The sequence below is a fragment of the Sardina pilchardus genome, chromosome 11, assembly GCF_963854185.1.
Source record: "Sardina pilchardus chromosome 11, fSarPil1.1, whole genome shotgun sequence".
In the NCBI taxonomy this organism is placed as follows: Eukaryota; Metazoa; Chordata; class Actinopteri; order Clupeiformes; family Clupeidae; genus Sardina; species Sardina pilchardus.
This window is the reverse complement of record NC_085004.1, coordinates 6,191,761-6,212,728: the sequence shown is the minus strand read 5'-3', so window position 1 is coordinate 6,212,728 and position 20,968 is coordinate 6,191,761. Positions and strand designations below refer to the sequence as shown.

At 41.4% G+C, this 20,968-nt stretch overlaps 2 protein-coding genes across 3 annotated transcripts; one reads left to right on the top strand and one right to left on the bottom strand.

Annotated features, from left to right (window-relative positions):
• Positions 1-2,667: 2,667 nt before the first annotated feature.
• tomm5 (translocase of outer mitochondrial membrane 5 homolog (yeast)) lies at positions 2,668-5,164 on the bottom strand. The gene is made up of 2 exons (XM_062548930.1): positions 4,964-5,164; positions 2,668-3,102 (listed from the first exon to the last, which is right to left on the bottom strand). Exons 1-2 carry the CDS (start codon positions 5,082-5,084, stop codon positions 3,068-3,070), a joined length of 156 nt encoding a protein of 51 aa, XP_062404914.1. The 5' UTR covers positions 5,085-5,164; the 3' UTR covers positions 2,668-3,067.
• Positions 5,165-5,435: 271 nt separating this feature from the next.
• On the top strand, positions 5,436-13,990 carry si:dkey-109l4.3 (uncharacterized protein LOC559137 homolog). 2 transcript variants are annotated; one of them, XM_062548929.1, is made up of 4 exons: positions 5,436-5,945; positions 8,803-8,994; positions 9,991-10,073; positions 12,230-13,990. In XM_062548929.1, the coding sequence occupies exons 1-4, from the start codon at positions 5,756-5,758 to the stop codon at positions 12,266-12,268; spliced, it is 504 nt and encodes a 167-aa protein (XP_062404913.1). In that variant the 5' UTR covers positions 5,436-5,755; the 3' UTR covers positions 12,269-13,990. The 2 variants fall into 2 exon arrangements, with proteins under 2 accessions (XP_062404913.1, XP_062404912.1); XM_062548928.1 differs by having other exon boundaries at positions 8,803-9,000.
• Positions 13,991-20,968: the final 6,978 nt, after the last annotated feature.

Sequence of the window (20,968 nt, the reverse complement as noted above, 5' to 3'; positions counted from 1 at the left end):
TTTTTAATCAGTGAGTAAGTCTACATTAAAGCAAGGCAGAGCCACATTCATTACGAGAGCCAGGCTAGGACTTTTATGCCTACAATAATCACATGGCAAAACATTTTTTTAAAAAAATATTTGACCGTGAGACTTTACCCAGGAAGCTGTCATTTGAATGTGCACCGAAAGCACTTAAAAGTAATAGGAGTAGTTTGAATTAAACAGTTTATTACAACAGCAAGCATGGCCGAGCTTTAGCCACCTATTCAAATCATAGACAGTAAAAGATATGGACAGAGCTATCACGTAGACGGCAGCAGAGACCGAGGAAGCAAATTTCAACGGTTTTTTTAGGTCTTCTTATTCCGTCATAGGTCTCCTGCGCAGGCTCAGATGTCGTACATGTGACGTAGGCACGTAGTCTGACCGAGTCTGACCTATGGCGACGCTTTACTCTCGCTGGACGCATGCGCCTTTAACACTTTAGCATTGACTTTCGAAAAACGTTAATTACTCCGCCGATAAGACAGTTACGAGATTATTATGTCAATTTCACAATGTAGTATGTACCCCGACAATAGAAAATGTTCATATAAAGGCTTAAAACGGTTCAGCTGTAACGTTATTTGATGTCAAAGTGGCGCTTACGCCCCATAGGATTCAATGGAATGGCCAGCTAGCCACGGTCTTCTCGTTAGCATGGCGGCCGCCATACTGTCTACACTCTCAGAACGTTCGCTGCCCCCTTGATTCAAATTGACCGGTGATTCGTCTGAAAAGGCGAAGGCTAGGCAAATATAAAACGGAGATGTAGCAGCTAAGACTTCTAACAGGATACGTGGGTCCTTCATATCAACAGATTTTAATCAAGGGGGCAGGCATATTCCCGGAAGTAGAAACACGAAATGAGCTGGTGATCAACGCTCTGCTAACTCCCTTGGACGGCCATAGATTTCAGATTTTTTTGCGATCCCATATAACTTCATGTAACATGTGCCCTTTGTCTCCCTTATAGCTTCTTTGTATTCTATATAGGGTATCGAAGGCAAAATTAGTTCACTTCTTCCCCGTATATTACGTTGGTTTCCCGTAAAGAAGTATTTTAGCATGTCTGTTGTAGGGAAGCTGACGTTCGCCCGTAATGTTTGGATAAGAAGCTGAGTGAGCCTGCACGAAAACCATGACGGAGTCATTCGCAAGATCAGTGAAAATGCGTGTAGCCTACGGTAGCCTACTGTTTGATATGGTAAAGCATTACCTAGAGGCAAGTACACATAATAATAATATTAAAAAACGAACGTTAACAATTTCAGAGGTTTTCGATCTATCAGACGAGTTACAGCAGGCTAACGTCACGAACTGAGTACGAGTCTGCGCAGTACGACGGAAAGTAAACGGAATTTTGTTTCAGCCCCCTTCCATCGAGAACAACGGAGTCTGTTTGTCCATTCCTTTTAGGTCTATGCACAGGACACAGCAGGTCGCACACGGGCGCATACGCTTACGCTTGGTCTAACAACAAGTATAATCCCAGCCTTACCCAGCTAAACCAGTAACCCCGCTTCGTAGTACAGGCCCCAGGCCCTATCTAAATGAATGGGGAGAGAGCTGGATGTCCATGTTCAGAGGTGTAAGGGACATAAAAATCACATGTTTGAAATCACGATGAAAATTAGACTAAAATCGCTGAAAAGGTTTGGTGGTTTTGTATCAAATTAACGCTTAAAAAGCCTTTTTCTTACTGGTAATCTTGGACTGCGCATGCGTGACCGCCAAGGATCGGCAAAATGATTGGAGCAACGGCACTGGAAGAGGCGGGACATGTGCAAACCGGCGTAAACACCCGCCATCTTTGCGTTATGAAGTTACCCCATGCATTTCAATCATAGACAGTAAAAGGTAGATTTCAATGGGCGATTTTTCCAGTGCAAAGTGTCTCTGACGTTACTCACCTAGCATGGTTTGTTTATTAGCCTGTTAGCTAGTTGGTTAGTTAGTAGACAATCACACTTACTGCAGCTCTTGTGTGTGTAGGAGCACAACACAAGTTATCCCAACATAAAGGTAATTACCACGCGGTTTAAATCGCTCTGTTATTACAAAAAAAGCCAGTTAAGCAAATTGTCGTTTTGATCAGCTGGAGATGAAGCGCCCAAACTGGTGACGTCAAATGCTACTGTAGCTACTGTAGTTCGTTATCACCTTGTTACAAACTCAAAATAATTAAACTGATCCTAAAAAATAAAGTATGACCACTAGAAGCAATAGAGCTGACCTAAACACATAGCATATTGAAGGCATTTAACTAAGTTCCCATCGTGGGGCGAGATATATTTTTTCTAAAAGAAAATCCCCTCCACTCCCGCTAGCCTCTAGGAACGCAACCACTATGGCGATGAGATTACTTTCCCTCCCTATAAGCTTTGATGTGAGATAAGCTTGCAGGGCCCCTTATTGTTTTGATCATGAAAATAAATCTCACTTACAACACCTTCCTAACTGCTGGGGTCAATAAATGTCAACTCCTGTTAGCAGAAAATGTTGAATGCCAGTACACTTAAGAGTATTTATGATGTATCTTATTAGATAAACTTACAGGGCCTCTGTTTTGATCATGAAAATATTTTTTACTGAAAGATTAGTTGATGGCAATCCTTTATCAAGAAAACCAAAAGACAGTGCTACTCTTGCTCCACAAGTTTATTGCTGTGACCGTGAGGCCAGCCAGTCTTCTCACACTGCAACGATAAAGACATTCTTTTTCCTTTGAGAATAGAAAAAGGAAATTGGCTATTGAAGTGGTGCGAATTACTGTTAAGTGAACATGAGCAATTACAATATTTCAAAATAATATTACATTCAGATGCTCATACAAAATAAAAAAAGGCAAAACAACCAACAGTATTCACATCACAACATGTAGTTAGTTCGGACAGGTGGCAGTTTGATGTGTCCTGAATAAGGTCTGTCAAATCAGCTCGTATGCTTATGCAGGATCTTGACTGCAGGTGTTGTGCACATTTGATTCTGGCTTCTGTGGAATCCAAACATGGGGTACGAGTGACTTCAGTTTCTTAGAGCAACTTCATATGCTGTCCAGTTTTTTAAGAACATAAGGTGCTGAAAAAAAGCCAAAGATAAATTATTTGTCAGTGTGTGTCTAATCAGTGCTGATGATCCAGCCTTAGCTGATCAATTACAGTGCTTCAATTGGGGAGAGGGAGAAAGCGTTATGCTGATGTCATACAACTTTTTGTTTATGAAGTTATGATTCTTTTAAGGGTCATCTGACAAATACAATATATTGATGGGAGGATGCACAATGAAAGTCACAACAGGCCTTTTTATAATCACATCTGCAAGTTTTCAGAGTTAAATCATATAACTATTGGTAGGCAAACTGCATTTCGTCATCTTTGTACTTGTACTTTGTACTCTGCACAATGCCAATAAAAATGTACTGTTATACCACTGCTTGGTCAAATGTCCTATTGTGATGCGCATTATTTTTCAATATACCGCACGGCTATGGAGTAGTTCCCTTCTTTTGTGCTTATTACACTTGAATATTAATTCGCCAATGTGAATGTAACGGTAAAAACAGCAACGTTGGATATATTCTATTCTATATTCTATATCTGTCAGAAAAATTACAATACGATATTTTCCCGATACTATATAAAATGGCCCAGACATATGTAAGGGATAATCAACGACGCGCCGTGCGTTTTATAGGAAAATAATGCACTTATCGAAGTGTAAAGGCCCCTCTGGCTGCGGCGTCGGGACCTTATTACCACTTCGAACGTGCATTATTTTCCTATAAAACGCACGGCGCGTCGTTGATTATCCCTTACATATGTCTGGGCCATTTTATATAGTATCGGGAAAATATCTTATCGTAATTTTTCTGACAGATATAGAATATAGAATAGAATATATCCTTTCTTGATCCCGTGAGGGAAATCCATTTCTCTGCATTTAACCCAATTTAACAGAATTAATGAACACACACAGCACACACACAGTGAGGTGAATCACACACTAACCCAGAGTAGTGAGCTGCCTGCCCAACCAGTGAGGGGTTAGGTGCCTTGCTCAAGAGTTCTTCAGCCGTGATGGACTGGCCGGGGATCCAACCGGCAACCCTCCGGTTACAAGCCCGAAGCCCTAACCAGTACACCACGGCTGCCCACAGATATTGTGATTGCAATATGATCTTTAAATGTCAATGAATTGATCTAGTTCGATATTTCAAATGTCTCTAAGTTGTGCCACTTCTGATTGGTGAGCATGCCTACTCCACCAGAAGCAAAGCACTCCTGATTGACTGTGAAGCTTATCAATCAGAAGGTCTGTGCTCTAGATAACCTGTCATGTCAGAGAACATCTAAGCATACGCTCCAGGTTGGAAGGACAAGCGCGTTTATTTTTTGTAATATTTTTGTAATATTTTGTTTGTTACTCTAAACATTGCCATAGCATCAAATAGATGCGCACGGTTTCAGCCAACTAACTAAATTGCTCAGAGGCCTACGAGCAAGGCAACAAGAACGTTGTCAAATAACCTTGCCATGTCTTCCTAACTCTATATGGCTCTCGCCTTGTTCTGTAGCTAATATGCCTCTAAGTTCAGCGATAGCTAAAAATAAACACAAAATAAAGCCAGAAATGTTCAGCGATTATCTATTAAATCTCAATTTTCACACTGACATAGGTTCGCTAGCTAATGTTAAGTAGCTTGGAACTAGCTAGGTAAGCTAGTGATATATCACTGCTCATCAGTTCATCTCCTTGCGCTGCATCGCATTACATTCGTCAAAAGACGTGGAAATCACATTATGAAACACATCCCACATACGTGTTTGGACACTTCAATGAGCAGTTGACGTTAATCCCACATATGTTACAGCACTGTGAGAAGAAAACAAGCGGCGGTAGCTATGATTCTCATTAGCAAATCAGTCCCTGTGATACCTACTGACTCTGAGAAGAGCGACGTATATCAAAAAGTTCCTCACGGAGGAAATTACATCTTCCCTCATCTTCTTTTTCATCTCTTCTGGGTCCATTTTAGGACCAAGGCCTTCAAGCTTGAACATCTTGGTTTAACCTGAAGATCAATTACCGTATCAGATCAATTGTCCAGCGCGGAGTTCAGCACTCTGGACACCATGTGAGCCTGAACGGAAATACGTCATGAAGTGTAGTTCACGGCATAGGTCTACTAAAAGCTGCCTGTCTGAATTAGGTCAGTTGGTCTACTATTATTCTTATCTGCGGTCATAAACTAGTTATAGTATAACGATTTCTTCATAGTCGTAATTGTAATCATCTTATTTTTCTTTACTTTTTCATCTGTGTCATGGTTTGTGACTGTTATAGATCGGGCAATATAGAGGCGCTCTCTGAGCTCATTCCCAATTGTTTTGATTTTCGCTCGCTAACTTTCATGCACTATACACAAAAAGAGTGTGCTAGACATCAGTGGCGGTGACCGCAGTTTAAATAATAAAACGACAAGAGATTCATGGGTTTAATCTTCAAACAGCGCCATTGTGATTGCATAAACTTATGTTTGCCAATCGCCATCGGTAAAGGGACTCTAGATTTCTTCGTTAACCAACCAACAGCTCTACTGGCTACCTTCACTGATTCCACTGATATTTCACTGAAAACATTCGAACGCCTGGCCTCTTGCTTTGTGTTCATCGCATGACATTGTATGAATCGGAATCATTATTAGTGTAACGGTACTGTCGTAACTGACAGAATGGAGCGCTCCAATGGGCTTTTCTCCTCCGAGAGCCTAGATGGACTTCTCCAGCAGAAATGGAGTAATGGACTGTGTGATGCATCTCCGGCATATCTATCTAATAAGCGTAAGCGAGATGACGCGGGACAGGAAAACAATGGTGTACTTAATGGAAACTCATTTTTCTCAGAACCCTCCAGAAGGAACAGTAAGTTGGATATTTGTGTTCACATTGGCAACCAGCCAGCTGCGTTGCTTCCCACCCCTTAAAGAACCGCCGTCACGTCATCCGGCACTAAGCTTCCTTGGACGCCGCTATTAAAAGTATTACGGTTCCCCATTGACTCCCATTCCGATTGACCATTTCGAATGAAAACGTCAATCATGTGCTTAAACAAACGCCGCTGACATATTCCAGTAACGATTTCACTTTGATAAAACCTACATTTTTGTTCGATATAGTACAGCAAGAATTTCAAAATGTTATCGACGCAACGTGGAGAAACTTAAGGGAGAACAAAAACATTAAATCCGTGACCCATGTTCAATGGAATTCCCCATTGAACCTGGGTCACGAAAAATGACAGCCGTTATTTCTTGAATGTCAGAGTAATGACATTCAAAATGGTACCTTACTAATACACCACCATTCATAAAGTAACAAAGTATGAAAAGAAAAACACAATTTATCACATGGATCACCCAAACGACTTCGTGCCAATTTTCAACAGCGCAGCTTTTAATCAAAATAATGGGTGTGAAATATTCCTTAACCACTAGCTGGCGGCATGGCACAGCGCACTGTGCATGACACAACAACCATGACAGGAAGTAAAGTGCTGTGTCATGGTTGCTGTGTCGTGCAAAGTGCACTGTGCCATGTCGGACAAAAATGTAGGTTAAGTATCAAAGTGAAATGGTTACTGGCATATGTCAGCGGCGTTTGTTTCAGCACATAATTGACGTTTTCATTCGAAATGGTCAATCGGAATCAATGGGAGTCAATGGGGAACCTTAATACTTTTAATAGCGGCGTCCAAGGAAGCTTAGTGCCGGATGACGTGACGGCGGTCCTTAAAGGGACACTTCACCGATTAGCATTAAGCTGGTATCTTTAGAAAACCAGTCATGTTTTTGAATGGTCGTGAATAATTCCCCCAGTTTGCCTTGAGATGGGAGAAATACGGATTTCAATGTTGGACTTCCAGCTTTCAATGATGTAAAAATCATCATTTTACATCATTGAAAGCAGGAATCCTATTCATGGGTTTCATTGAAATCCGTATTTCTCCCATCTCAAGGCAAACTGAGGGAATGATACACGACCATTCAAAAACATGACTGGTTTTCTAAAGATACAAAGCTTAATGCTAATCGGTTAAGTGTCCCTGTAATCCTTCTTGGTTCACTGCCTGTACGCCAGACTGGTGTCTAGATTCTCACAGTGAAATTAGAATGGCTTGGTCTTGTAACTTATCCGTTGCACTTTGGCTTAGTTCACACTGGCAGTCGAAATCGGATGTCTTGCATATCCGATCTTTCTGACTGACTGTTCTCATTGCATATTGCAAGCGATCACATCCGATCTTGGCGTGCAATGCTCAGATCCGATATAAATTACACACACCTAGATTCATTAGGTAGAGTTGTACACAACCAAGTCGTCATGGATGAAAGTGGATTTATTTTTTATATTTTCCAACTTATTATGCGTAGCCTCTGCGCAAATACCTCGTCACCCTTAACGTTACAGTTTTCCATGTTTCACCATAAAATGATGAATTGAGTCTGACGTTGGTTTTTGTTTTGCTGGTAGCCCTGGCGCACGCGCTGAATCAATCATTCAATCACCTCCGTCACTGCAAATGACGAAAGGGGCACTTTGAAATCCTATTCAGAGCCCATTTATGGAGAGCCGGTCCGCTATTAACTCCATTGTACCTGCATTGTACCTGCAGTTCCTGTTGCAGTTCCACTAGGGGCGATCATGAGCAAGTGATCAAACAATGGGGGTCTATGGGGCTAGACAGCTAAATTGGTCTGTTTCACCTGATTGTCATTAAAACATCGAAGATTGGATTTTAGTTTCTGCAAGCTCAATATGGGTAATTGGTCGAAAGTTGAATGAACAATTACTTATGGCCCTTTGGTTTCTCACAGGCTTGGTCGTTGTTGCCCATAACACACTAGCACCCTGCTAATGAATGACGTCATTGACACGTTTTAAAGGCTTTTTAGAGCAATTAAGGACTTTAAAAATCTAATACTCAGCCGTGTGTACTTTCCTTGACCCCCCTTTCACATGCAATATTCCGATTTCTACACAAAAAAATATATCCAGAGAAAAGTGGATTTTAGGAAAAACTCCATTCACCTCCATTCATTCTCCACTTGCTCGCGATCGTCCTCTAGTTGCAGTACCATGCGGAAGTATTCAGCGAGAGGTCGTTCTCCCCTTATTAGACATTCTCTGTCCTATTCAAGTGGTTCGACTGTTCAGATTGAGTCATATTGAAACCACCTCCGTATGTGGTGCGAATCAGCATTGGAAAAATCGCATTTCATGCGGTTTTGTGCCGTTCAGACTACCCAAAATTCAAGCTAGATACAATCCAGATACAATCCAGATAAGTAAAAAATCGGATTTCGACTGCCAGTGTGAACTAAGCCTTAGTAAGGCATTCACATCCCTGACAATTGCTACAACTTTTCTTGAGCCGTGGCTTGGTCACTGGTTAGGGCTTCAAGCTTATGACCGAAGGGTGGCCGGTCTGATCCCCGACCAGTCCACGGTTGAAATGCCCTTAGGTGCAAGGTAGCTAACCCCTCATTGCTCCCCGAGCGCTGCTGTATGAAGGCAGTTCACTGCTCCGGGTTAGTGTGTGCTTTACCTCACTGTGTGTTCACAGTGTGCTGTGTGTGTGTGTGTTTACTAATTCACGGATGGCATAAATGCAGAGACTAAATTCCTTGTATACACAAGGAGAAGTAAACATGGCTAATAAGCCTGTTTGATTAGATTTTTTCAAAGGCTACACATATAATGTACACCTTTTTCATTGCAGGACCTTTTATCCATATCAGTGGGCAGAAAGGAGTGTATTTCTCTGAACGTTGGGAACCCAATGGCAGCACACTATACCTCCCTGTCAATGGTAGTCTTCTGACAAACATTGACAAGTATGACCAGATAACCTTCGAACAAGGCCTGTTCTTCATCGGAGACTTATCTGGTGCATTTCAGCAGAAAGCTCAAGGTACAGGTGAAACACATGCAATGTTATGTTTTCTAATCCAACACTTCCTTCACACTTAAAGGGATAATCCGGAGTGAAATGCCCTTTAGATCAATTTTCCGGACTATTGGAAGTACATACGTTGAGTTGACACCAAAATCATGTAATTCGGATGTATTTTGAGAAAGTTCAAGTTCACCGTTTTTAGCCAAAACTCGTTAGCCTGGAAGTGAACCGGGCATGTCCTTTTGCCGCTACAAAACGCTATTTTTATACCTCTTCTACTGTTCCAAACAACACTACACTTACGTGGTAGTGAGTAGAGGGTCCCTAAAGCCAAACCGAAGTATCCCCACGTCTTTATGTGGTCGGATAGAGAGTCCAGAATGAATTTAATCGAGTCCGTACCTTTCCGGAAATGTTATTAAAGTGTTGTTTAAAGCGTTGCCAGCTGCAGCAGCGACATTTCCGGAAAGGTACTGACTTGATTAAATTCATTCTGGACTCTCTATCCGACCACATAAAGACGTGGGGATACTTCGGTTTGGCTTAAGGGACCCTCTACTCACTACCACGTAAGTGTAGTGTTGTTTGGAACAGTAGAAGAGGTATAAAAATAGCGTTTTGTAGCGGCAAAAGGACATGCCCGGTTCACTTCCAGGCTAACGAGTTTTGGCTAAAAACGGTGAACTCGAACTTTCTCAAAATACATCCGAATGACATGATTTTGGTGTCAACTCAACGTATGTACTCCCAATAGTCCGAAAAATTGATCTAAAGTGCATTTCACTCCGGATTATCCCTTTAATGATGATCTGTGTTCATAGATTATCTGAAGTACTGACAGGTCAGTCTACTTTTGGCCCTGTTACACTCAATATTATTGTCTAACTTAATACTCATCATGTTCTTCTTTTCACCAACTAAATGATCAAGGCCTCTGAACATTTGGTTTCTAAGTGTTAAATTGAATTAGTTTCAAACTTTCCTGATGCATTAACAATATGTCTGTGTCAGGCCAAGCCATCCATTGCTGGAGATACAATGAACATGAGAGAAAACTATTCATTGCACTCTCCTACTTCTTCACTAATTTACAGGTGACTATCCAGTGAAAGATATAATGGTGTAATTACCCTTAAACACTTGTTATACTTGTGGGGATCACATTAGCCAGCGGCATGCGGCAGGTTTCCTATTTTTCTCTATGTAATTAGGCCATATTTTCCAAATAAGGCAGAATAACAAAATGATTCCATACAAGGAGGGGTCAGGCAGACCAACACACATTAGATCAGCTAAATGGGATGGGGTCAAATTACATATGGCCTACTTGAAAATGATGGCTCTTAATACATTGACTATATTAAATGTAAAACTTGTTTCACCAAAACTGGCTACTGCCACAAAGTGCAAAACTATGGCTTTTTTCTGTTCCAAATCCAAAAAAATTAAACAATATAAGCTACTGTAAGCCAAAAATTGCATGGCTTTTTTCCTCTTAATCCTCAATATCTACCCTATTCTTCAGTTTGTCAATGTGTGTGTAGCCTACACTGTTACAACGCGGGGAGATACATATCAGTTGGTGTTTCCTGCCTGCGGGGTCACATCATGAATCAAGACAGGTTAAGGCCGGCTTACATTGTACGATTTTGGCATGTTTTCACAGTCAGCGACTAAATATCCAAAGTCGGACAGAAATCATGGGAGTTGTACTGTAATCACGGTGCGTTCCCGTCAACTAGCTCATTTAGTGTAAGGTGCCAATCTTAGCGGATTTGAGTCAAATTTGTAGTTTCTTAGGACATTTCATCGAACTACAGGTACGCTACCCAATCTGGTAAAGTTACATAGTGCGGTTCTAGCCAATAGAGGGCCGCGAAGTGAATGCAGAAGTGCCGTTCACCCTGTTACGAGCATCACTGAAACTAAGCGTTGAACTTGGTTCAACTTGCAAGCGCAGTGCTCGGCTCATCAGTCAGTTTTAAAATGTTGAGGTATTTTGACCAATCAGATTCGTCTAAGAACATAACAACAAAGATTGTCTAGTTATTAAAGAGAAACAATGCAGGATTGGCGATTTCATCTTAAAGGAACCGTATGTAGGATTTTGGCCAAAACGAGTACTGCAATTACTTTCAAAATACTGTAGAGCGGTGAATCGCCTCCCCCTCCCCTCTGAGTCACGGTTGCCAGCTAGCTGCAGCAGCCGGAACGTAGTGCTGTTTTCCTCAGCATAATGACAGAGAAACGAACTCACTCTGATAATGCATTGCTAACGTTAGCAATGACTACTAGCTGCTTTTATTTCCCAAACAATTCCTTAGCCTTCAATGACCCACCTCCTCCATATGGCCAACATAACGTTACTTTGCACGAACTTGCATAATTTGTTCAACTGTCATGAATAGGCTATTTAGAATGTCCATTTACAGTAGCCTACAAGTAAGTTAGCCAAACTGATGAATCTTTACCTGTCCAGGAGCAAATTAACAACACTGACGTCTGTCTTCAAATTCTTCTCCGTTTTCAGCCGTCTCAATCTCCTAAATCCTTGTTTTATTTAGACGTATTTCGGATTCATAACAAGGTCTTTTAGGTTCCATAACGGTAGACATTTTTTATCCAACACGTTTGTAGCTGCAGCTGTCTATGGTGGTAACTAGCATAGCTGGCAACCTGGATGGTGAAATACTACTGACTTCGTGATTCGTAGATAAGTGTAGGGCGGCGCATCAAACCAAAACACAACATAACAACATCAACATCAGTTGAGGGCTGCAACTTCACTTTTAAATGAAAATATCTTGGCCGGACTACTGTTGTCAGTGATATAAGTATTTGAAATTAGCATGATTTCTAAATGTCTAGTGACATATCAGGGCCATTTTATGATTAATTGAAATACAGTTCCTACATACGGTTCCTTTAAGTTTCGTTTTCGTTTTTCATTTTCGCTCGTTTTATGCTTGTATATTTCTCTGCAGAGCTTCCCCGACAGCTTTAGCGTGTATATTTATACATATATAGGCTATATATAAATATATAAATTGCAAGCGTGGTTCTTCTTGTTCCTTACGCATCTCAGCCTTCCAGATGTAAACAGGGAGCGATCGTCTCCTGAACAAACTGCAAGGTTGCAATAGCGGATAGGGACACTGGGGGGCGCTTGCTGCTGCTGCCTGCCGCTGCCTAATGTGATCCCCGCCTTATAGTCAAGTATGTTTTAACACTGTGTGCTCTCTCGTGACAGGCGTTCCAGGATGTGGTCACTTCTCTGGGTTGCCTATGAAGGCCTGAAATGGAACATCTGGATCCAGTGCTTGGAGCAGAGTCAAAGTGTCACTTAAAAAGTAACTTTTCCAATCCCTTTGTGATAGATGTAATACAAAAGTGCAGGAGTAAATACATTGTTGAAGGAAAATAATGATGGTAAGTTCTTCACATAAAATGGCCTCTTTATTCAACTGCTGCTGTGAATGTGTCTTAAGACTTGTAGTTAAGTGCCTGCATACATTAACGATTCAGAAGACAATTAAATGTGTGGAGACAGGCCATCTACCCTAATCTGTATATATTTTAAGATAAGTGTGTATCTTAAAATTCAAGGACCAATTACTAGCAAGCCAACCAAATTTACCAAAGACAATCAGGAATATTGGTGGTCTATGGCTTGAATTTGACCAACAAATAGACCAGATTCTGTAGTTGCACTACACTGAAATTTAATCCAGAAAGTTCTGTAACTCTGGGTTCAAAGGTGTCTTTATTACACAAGTGAAGTACGTTTCATCTTCAGCCCTTCTACATAGGTGACAAAGACTCACAGGAACTAGATGATGATTTGATGTGGGTACACTGAACTATTTAATCAGTGTATGCAAGGGACATATGGTCAGTGATGGTTAGAATGACAAATCATTGTTGTAATTGTTATCAAGACAAAACACTTTATGTAGGCTACTTGTAACTCGTTAATATTTTACTGTTAATTCATATAATCTGAAGCCAACCATATTTGGCTACGAATAGGTCTTTGCAAGAGTTTGCCGTTTTACCTGTTACCTTTGTTATTGATGGCTAATTCAATTAACATTATGTTTTGCTTGGTGGTTGTAATCAAAAATGTCTTTCTGTACTTAGAAAATGTCAGTATGAAGTATACACAAGTATTTTAGTTGTAGACCTCTTTAAATGTCCTGAAACATGGCCCTTAGATGAACTGGTAAAGCCCAGGAAAAAAAAAACTGTGGAAGTTGACAGGAGTCTCAAAAGAGCCATATCCTCTGATCTCTGTAGCCTTCTAAAGATAGACTTGTTTGTTACAGTTGAACCTCCTTCTTAAGTATCTGCAATGAGGAAGTTAAAGAGGGCTTTGAAATATTGTCTTTTTTGCCATGATGCCACATTTCTATATACAAATGTTTGTCTTTGCAACATGTTACCAAGAAATCTGAACAGAATCACTCATTTCTGATATAGCAATCTCAAAAATATAGCATGGTCCCAATATATTGAATGAATCACATTGAAACTATCAAATTACAGGGTTATGGCAATGTTTGGTCAATGTCCTAAATATCAGATTCAGCACCTTAAATTTGTTGCGAATTGTACCACCCAGCTCTAAACCCAGGTATAATACCAAACCCCCAATGTACCTGTGTTTAGGGAATAAAACTTTGATTTTGTTATGATGTGTGTGTTTTTATAGAATCTGAAGATGTGCTTTGTACAAGTGCATGCATAAAGGTGAATTACAGATTGTGGTCTTTAGGTCATTGAAGTAAAGCAAAAACATATCCCTGGGTATCACATCCACTGAAATAAGGTATTATGCTTTAGCAGCAACTGAACTATTTCAAAGACCACATAAACTTGTTATAGTTTTTCATGTTTTTGTATTATTGTGATTAGTTGTGTCTTTGTGTATATTAAATTATTTGTTGTTTTGTACCAATGGCCTTCAGTAAACTTTCAATAAACATCATTGCCTGTAGTGGTCTTAATTGCATAGGAGTGAATTACCATTATTAAGCACTCCAATTACTAATTGGGATATGAGAATCACTGGATTAAATTAGCCGCAGCTATCGTCTTAAAACCCCTGTATGGTGATTGCTTAGACACCTCAAATTGAGACAAAATTTAAAAGTGCTAATGAACTCATTGTTGTCTAATGCTTCTGAGATGAGACTCCAACAGACATTATTTCAGAGTCATTTGATGCCATTATGCCGATGCTGAGACACTTAAGTCTATTTAAGCAGAACTGACAGAGCGGTTTGTCACTGCTGTCATTTGTCTTACTGCCTCAGGAGGAGACATTGTCATTTCATGTTGTTTTATTATGAACTAGAGTGGCAAGAAATGTTGAAACCTGATTTGGCTGTCAAGCCAGGCTGAAACCTAAGTAGCTTAGTTCATTTGATTTGAAACTGAACTGAACTGATCTATTGAGATAAATGTTTTTTTTTTTGTATTTTGTATGCAAAAGTAGTAGATCTACCTTTAAAGGTTACCCATCTGTTTAGACAGTTGGCAAGAAATCCTCAATGGTGTGCAAGCTGCTGATACCAAAATCGTTAAAAGCATCTTAAATGTCCAACCATTTATGTACTGAATTTCCATAAAAATTAAGAGTACAAATTAGAACAGTGGTCAGTGACTGACTGCACAATCAGAGGAGTAACTGTCATTTTCATGTCGATATGTACTTTATTTCATCACAACCTCTTCATCCTTCTAAGCACCAGGGGGCAGCAGTTTACAAGTAAAAAGTACGCAGCCTCCAAGCAAGTGTGGACTCAGCTCTGATCAAAATGGAGTCAATGCTCATTGTTAATGTCTTAGGCTGATTATTTTGTAGTTAGTCACCCCTAAGGCTTCAGACAGAAGAAGTGATACACTGAAATAACAACCCCAAGATATCTGAAATGAACTGATTGTCTGATTCTCAGATAACATGTCTGCCCTGATGGAGCGTTAACCTCCAGCTCATTAAGGGATGGCTGACATCCTGTTAGCCTCTTGTGAGGGCTGCAGGAATGGGCTCCTGACGCAGATTATCAGGGAGCGAAATCAGCACCCCGCTGCCAAGCCGAGTCAGGGTGCCCTTCCTGAGAGGTGGACTCCTGATTAATGGCACCTTCGGGGGTGGGCTCTGCAGCTGATGGGCACGGATTTGGGATGCTGCGCTGGGAGAGTGAGCTTTTCATCTTCTTCACCTGGCACCTGACGGAGCTGGCACTCACCTCAGCAGCAGCGATAGAGGCGCCCGGAGAGCAGCTGGCTAAGCCGGAGTGGGAGAGATGTGAAGAAACCTGTTCTCTAAGTCCAAAAACCGTGTCCTGCTTTTACAGGTCTTATTTAAGCACAAGCGCTGTGAAGGGACACCTAAGATGGGGTTCCATGCTTACTCTTCAGGTTTCCTTGCTTGAAACACAGTCTGTGGGCCCATTTAACCTTAACGCATGCCTCTATACCTGTAGATGTTCACAAGCTCACTCATTTTGCATTGCATTTGTTCTGAACAAAACAAAAATGGCACATTCCTACAGATGCAACCCTGAGTGTGTGTACTTGTAGCCACCAGATCCAGCGGCAGAGGAAAGAAGCACAACCTTGAACTGATAAAAGACCCTCCAAAAATACTGTACATTCAGATATGATAACTATTGTGCTGAAAAATAATTAATTAATCAATATCTGAATTTTGGGATTTTTTTGTTGTTGTTTTGTTTCTGTCTCCAGTTGGTCTGTGAGCAACTTGAATGCAGACCTTTGTGTCTGCCATCTGTGTGGTAGATCTGTATTTGCCTGTACCATTGCTGCCATCTATATGGCAGGCCTATATTTGATTGCAATGTTGCTGCCATCTAGGAGACGGATCTGTATTTGGCTGCACCGGCGCTGCCATCTATTTGGTAGATCTGTATTTGGCTGCACAGTTGCTGCTGGCGTTGCTCCACACACTGACTCAGCAGCAAAATCCTACCCACACGCTCCGATGCTCAGAGCAAACATGACTGCCATGTCCTGTAAATATGACTACTGTCAGAGCTCTAGGCAGAGCTGCGGCACAGGGACACCTGGGTTTGGGAGAGACAAGATATTTCACATTTAGAGTGTGAAAAAGCCTCAACTTGACAATGTCCAGATCTTAGATGCTTGTTTTGATTTAGTGAAACAGTCTTCGAATCAGGGCAGGCAGTCACATGCAATTACAACTCACATCAGATGGGCATCTAAGCAAAATAGAGGGAGAGAGAGAGATTGGTGGTTGCAGAGAGTGAGTGAAAGACAGAGTGGATTAAGAGGGAAAAGAGATCTATAGCAAAAAAGGAGATTTCTTTTAACAAAAAGGCATATTTCAAAATGACAGGAGGCCTTTGGAGAAGATAAGGAGGGATATTTAAGAGAGCTGGCAGAAGCCAGCATAAAGCCGATAGCAGTGCCACCTGCTTCCTCTGTGAATGTGCCTGTGAAGCCCCAGCGGGTGGGGGGGTGGGCGTAGCCTGCTCCACGTGCGATAACCGATGAAGCTGTAACAGGAGCAGAATGGGGCTGCAGAGAGAAATCAGCAGGGGCTACCAGAGCATCCAAAGTGCCTTTGGTCAAGTTTATGCAAAGAGCGTGCCGAGGTTCGGCTGCATTTATTCCCTGTTAGGGTTAGCGAAAGGTCTCCTCGCGGCCTGGGGGTAATTGCCATCTTTGGGCGCAATCCTCTCATCCATTCCGTGGGAGAAGGCTTCCATACTCACGCAATCTCCAGGAAGGTGGCCGTGTCCAACGCAGATGTCGCTCATAGGAATTTTAATATGGAGTCTGAAGCAGCCATGAAAACAAACAAGGCAAATATGGCGATGTGCTGAGTCTATATTCCCGCCTTGACCTTCTCTGTATAATTTAACATGCATTAATATTTTAACAAAGCAAACATTAACATGTTGCAGCTGAATGTGTTATCATGAATTAATAGTTAAGTAAGGAAGTTCCGTATTTTGAAGTCAAGTGACTTTCCCCAATGTTGACTCCACTGTGTCTTCTCTGTGGTTTAAAAGTCTGACTGCAATTATGTGCCGGGCTATAACCCGTCTGATGTTTTCTTCCTGCATTTCCACTCTCACTCGTTCTCCCTTTCAATCAGTCTCTTTCATACTCACACAATTGCTGTCTTACTTAGCTTCCTCTTTCTTTCTCTCACTTTCATTCAATCTCTGTTCTGCTTAATCTTTATCTCTCTTTCTCTCTCTCTCCCCTCCCACGCTCCTCTCCACTCTTCCTCCCTCATCTCTGTCTGTGTGTCCTGATCCGGTATTATCAGGACAGCATGCTGCGACCTGCGCGCCAGCCGAAAGCGATTAACTCTTATCGAGGCTTCATTATGTGGCGTATCTGCCCCTCTCTGAGCTGGCGACTGGTGGAGAGCTCAGGCTGGTGGCTGCTGCACAGCAGCGGTCAGCTCTGCAGGGTCAGCCTCGCGGTGGTTTGGGATCAGATGCGGGCATATCTTAATTGCCAGTGAGAGGGATACTGTACGACGTGAACGGCCTGATCAAAAGAGAGTGCATGGTTTGGTATTGTGTGTTGTAATGCCAGCCGCTGATATAGAAATAGATTTTCAGTGCATTACACTGGTTATACTCAACAGTGCTGAAGTGCAATCTATGCAAGTTGTTCCCCCTCTGTTGCATATTCTGAACCTTACAGTGACACAAATGTAATTCATCATCAATCAACCATTTTTCATTCAGGGAGAAATTGACTGAGCATCAAGCTCTTTTACAGCAATGCCCTGAGTTAGAAAACATACAACAACAATAATCAAAATAACAAAACAAGAACAATAAAAAGATAAAAGAGGCAAATAACAAAATAATAATACATGAATGATTAAGCAATAATAATAATAATAATAATAATAATAATAACAATAAAAATAGAAAGAAAAAAGAAGAGGAATATCTATCTATCTATCTATCTATCTATTAATGCAAGGAACGTCTGTCTGTCTGTCTGTGTGTTCCACGCATAACTCTTGAACCGCTCATCCGACTGACCTAAAATTTGACACAGGTATTGCTAATGACATGCGTGAGTGCAGTGCGATATTTGGTCGTTGTTGGACAACAAATGACAAAAGACAAAGCGAAATACAACTCTACCGCATCCCACAATTCTCGCTCTCCGCACTAGCCACTCCCCCTCACTCTCACTTACTCCAGCATAGGGAACCTAAGGCTTAGTTCACACTGGCAGTCGAAATCGGATGTCTTGCATATCTGATCAGAACCTGATCTTTGGCTTAGTTCACACTGGCAGTCGAAATCCGATTTTTTGCTTATCTGGATTGTATCCAGCTTGAATTTTGGGTAGTCTGAACGGCACGAAACCGCATGAAATGCGATTTTTCCAATGCTGATTCGCACCACATACGGAGGTGGTTTCAATATCATCGGATATGACTCAATCTGAACAGTCGAACCACTTGAATAGGATTTCAAAAGTGCCCCTTTGACTGCCAGTCATGGAAATTATTATGTCTCACGTAAACAACGAACCGTTTCAAGATTGTTCATGTTGGATAAACATGCTGAGTCTGACACACATGCACCCATGTTCACTCTCAAAAATCATGTGTTAAAGCAGTAACATGTTGTGTATCACACTTCTAACACAGTTTGTGTCATTTATGTCGAATTTGTGTAAAATTCTTGGGTATGTTTAGCCAACACAATCATGTGTTAAATTACTGTCCAATCACATCTCTTCCTGACACGACCGTTAGTTCGTTCGTTGCCTCGAAAATTGTACCTCTCTAATTTCTACGCTGCAGGCTTTCAGGAGCTAAATACAGCAAAAATCATTTCTGTTGCAATTAGTTTTGGGTTGGGTAATTTTTTCTCATAGAATGCCTGGACTAAAAGCTCCCTGTTAAAATTGGTGTCAGTGATTTGATTGAGAGAAATGGATTGTAAGTTAATGTACCATTTTTCATTAACATCTCTTTGGTTACTGTTTTGTAGTCTTAATGCCCTGTTACATTATAATTAATACACATAATTGTACTTATTATGACCGCCGCTAGCGTAGCTAGCGAAGCGGTCATATAGTTGTTGTCTTTTTTCCCGTCATTTTTCGTCAACGATTCCCGGGACACCGTAACACCGGAGCGCATGAAACTTGGTGGGCATGTAGCCCCAGTAGAGTTCTATGGAAAATTTTCGTTTCGTCCCCGGGGGTCACTCCACCCCCGCGCTGCCCCCGCCCGAAGCCCAAAAATGACAGTTTTTCCTACATAACTACCTGAACCGTGGCACCGAGGATGACAAAATGTTTATGGTATGTTGTTCTCTAGAGCTTGCATCAACTTAGCTTATAACCAGTCATTTGTGATTTGCCCCCCCATCGTAAAAATTGAAAATGCAATGTAATATTGCTTTAATTGCCCATATCTTCAGATGAGATGTTATGAACTGCACCAAATTTCATGTGTATGATTAACCTGACACCCTCTGGGAGTAAGCCAAGTTTTGTGGAATTTCATCCATGGGGGGCTATAAAATAAATGGATTTATGTGTACATTCAGGACTGTATACCCATCGGCCAGTAGATGGTGGTATTATCTGGAGTCTAAATCCCCCCCTGGGGATTTCAAAAACTGTTCCAAACATCTCAATCTCTGCTAGTTTTTGTCCTAGAAACATATAAGTGACACCATTAGAAACCTTTAATCAACTAGTTTCCAAATATGTTTTAAAAGAGAATGGTTGCTCTGGGTGCAACAAACATGCAGGAACACACACACACACACACACACACACACACATACCTACACACACACGCACCACTACATACACACATGTACATAAAACATTATACAAACACATGCACAAACACGCCCACACGAATGCACACATACACCCTTACACACACACACACACACACACCTACACACACACACACACACACATGCACACACACATCTTTGAGTACATTTTGTGAGACCACCGGAGCTGAGAAGTGAGTGTGTGTGTGATGTACTATAGTGTGTGGGTGCGTTTGCATGTGTGTATATGTGTGTATGTGCATGTTCTGTGTGTGTTCTCTTTCTTTCTCTCTCTCTCTCTCTCTCTCTCTCTCTGTGTCTGTGTTATCTGTGTGTATTCTGTGTGTGTTCTCTCTTTCTCTCTCTCTCTCTCTGGGTGTGCCTGTGTGTGTGTGTTTGTGTGTGTGTGTGTGTGTGTGTGTGTGTGTGCGAGTGTGTGTGTGTGAGTGTGTGCCTGTGTATGTGTGTTTCTGTGTGTGTGTGTGTGTGTGTGTGCACACGCGCGCATGTGAGTGTGTGTGTGTGTGTGTTATCTGATATTGGAGTGACAGTGACGGCAGAGAACACAGTGAACATATACTCAGAGACACATTAAACACACACACAAGCAGACACACACTCACACTAGACAGAGAAGCACTCATACACAAAAGCAAGCGCACACATGCACACACTCATTTACATACATAAAAGTTGCAGTAGGGATGGAGTAGGCGATGGAAACACAAGCGTGATTGATATTTGCGGAGAGAATGTGCAGGACTGAGCGGCGGTCATATTGTGTATCGCTTTGCGGTACATCTAGTTTAAATGAGCAGTTATCCAGCAACTGATGACAAAACCAGGTTGGCGAGGTGTGTGGTTACGCTTTTCCCGTCACTGAGAGTCAGGATGGAAGATGAGAATGAAGGCTTTGTAAGTAGCCCTTTCCCTTTCTTTATCACAGATCTACACATTTTGTTCATGATTTACAAAACTATTTAAAAACACAATTGTTTTTTTCCTGTGATCCAGGAGCATAATATATCCATCACACATCAGCGTTTCAATACAATGTCATTTAATCGTGTAGCATTAAACGGCCTGCATCTAGACTCTTTTTGCACTAATTATGCATTGGCCTGTGGCAACTTAGATTGTATGTGGCCCGCAAACAAAAG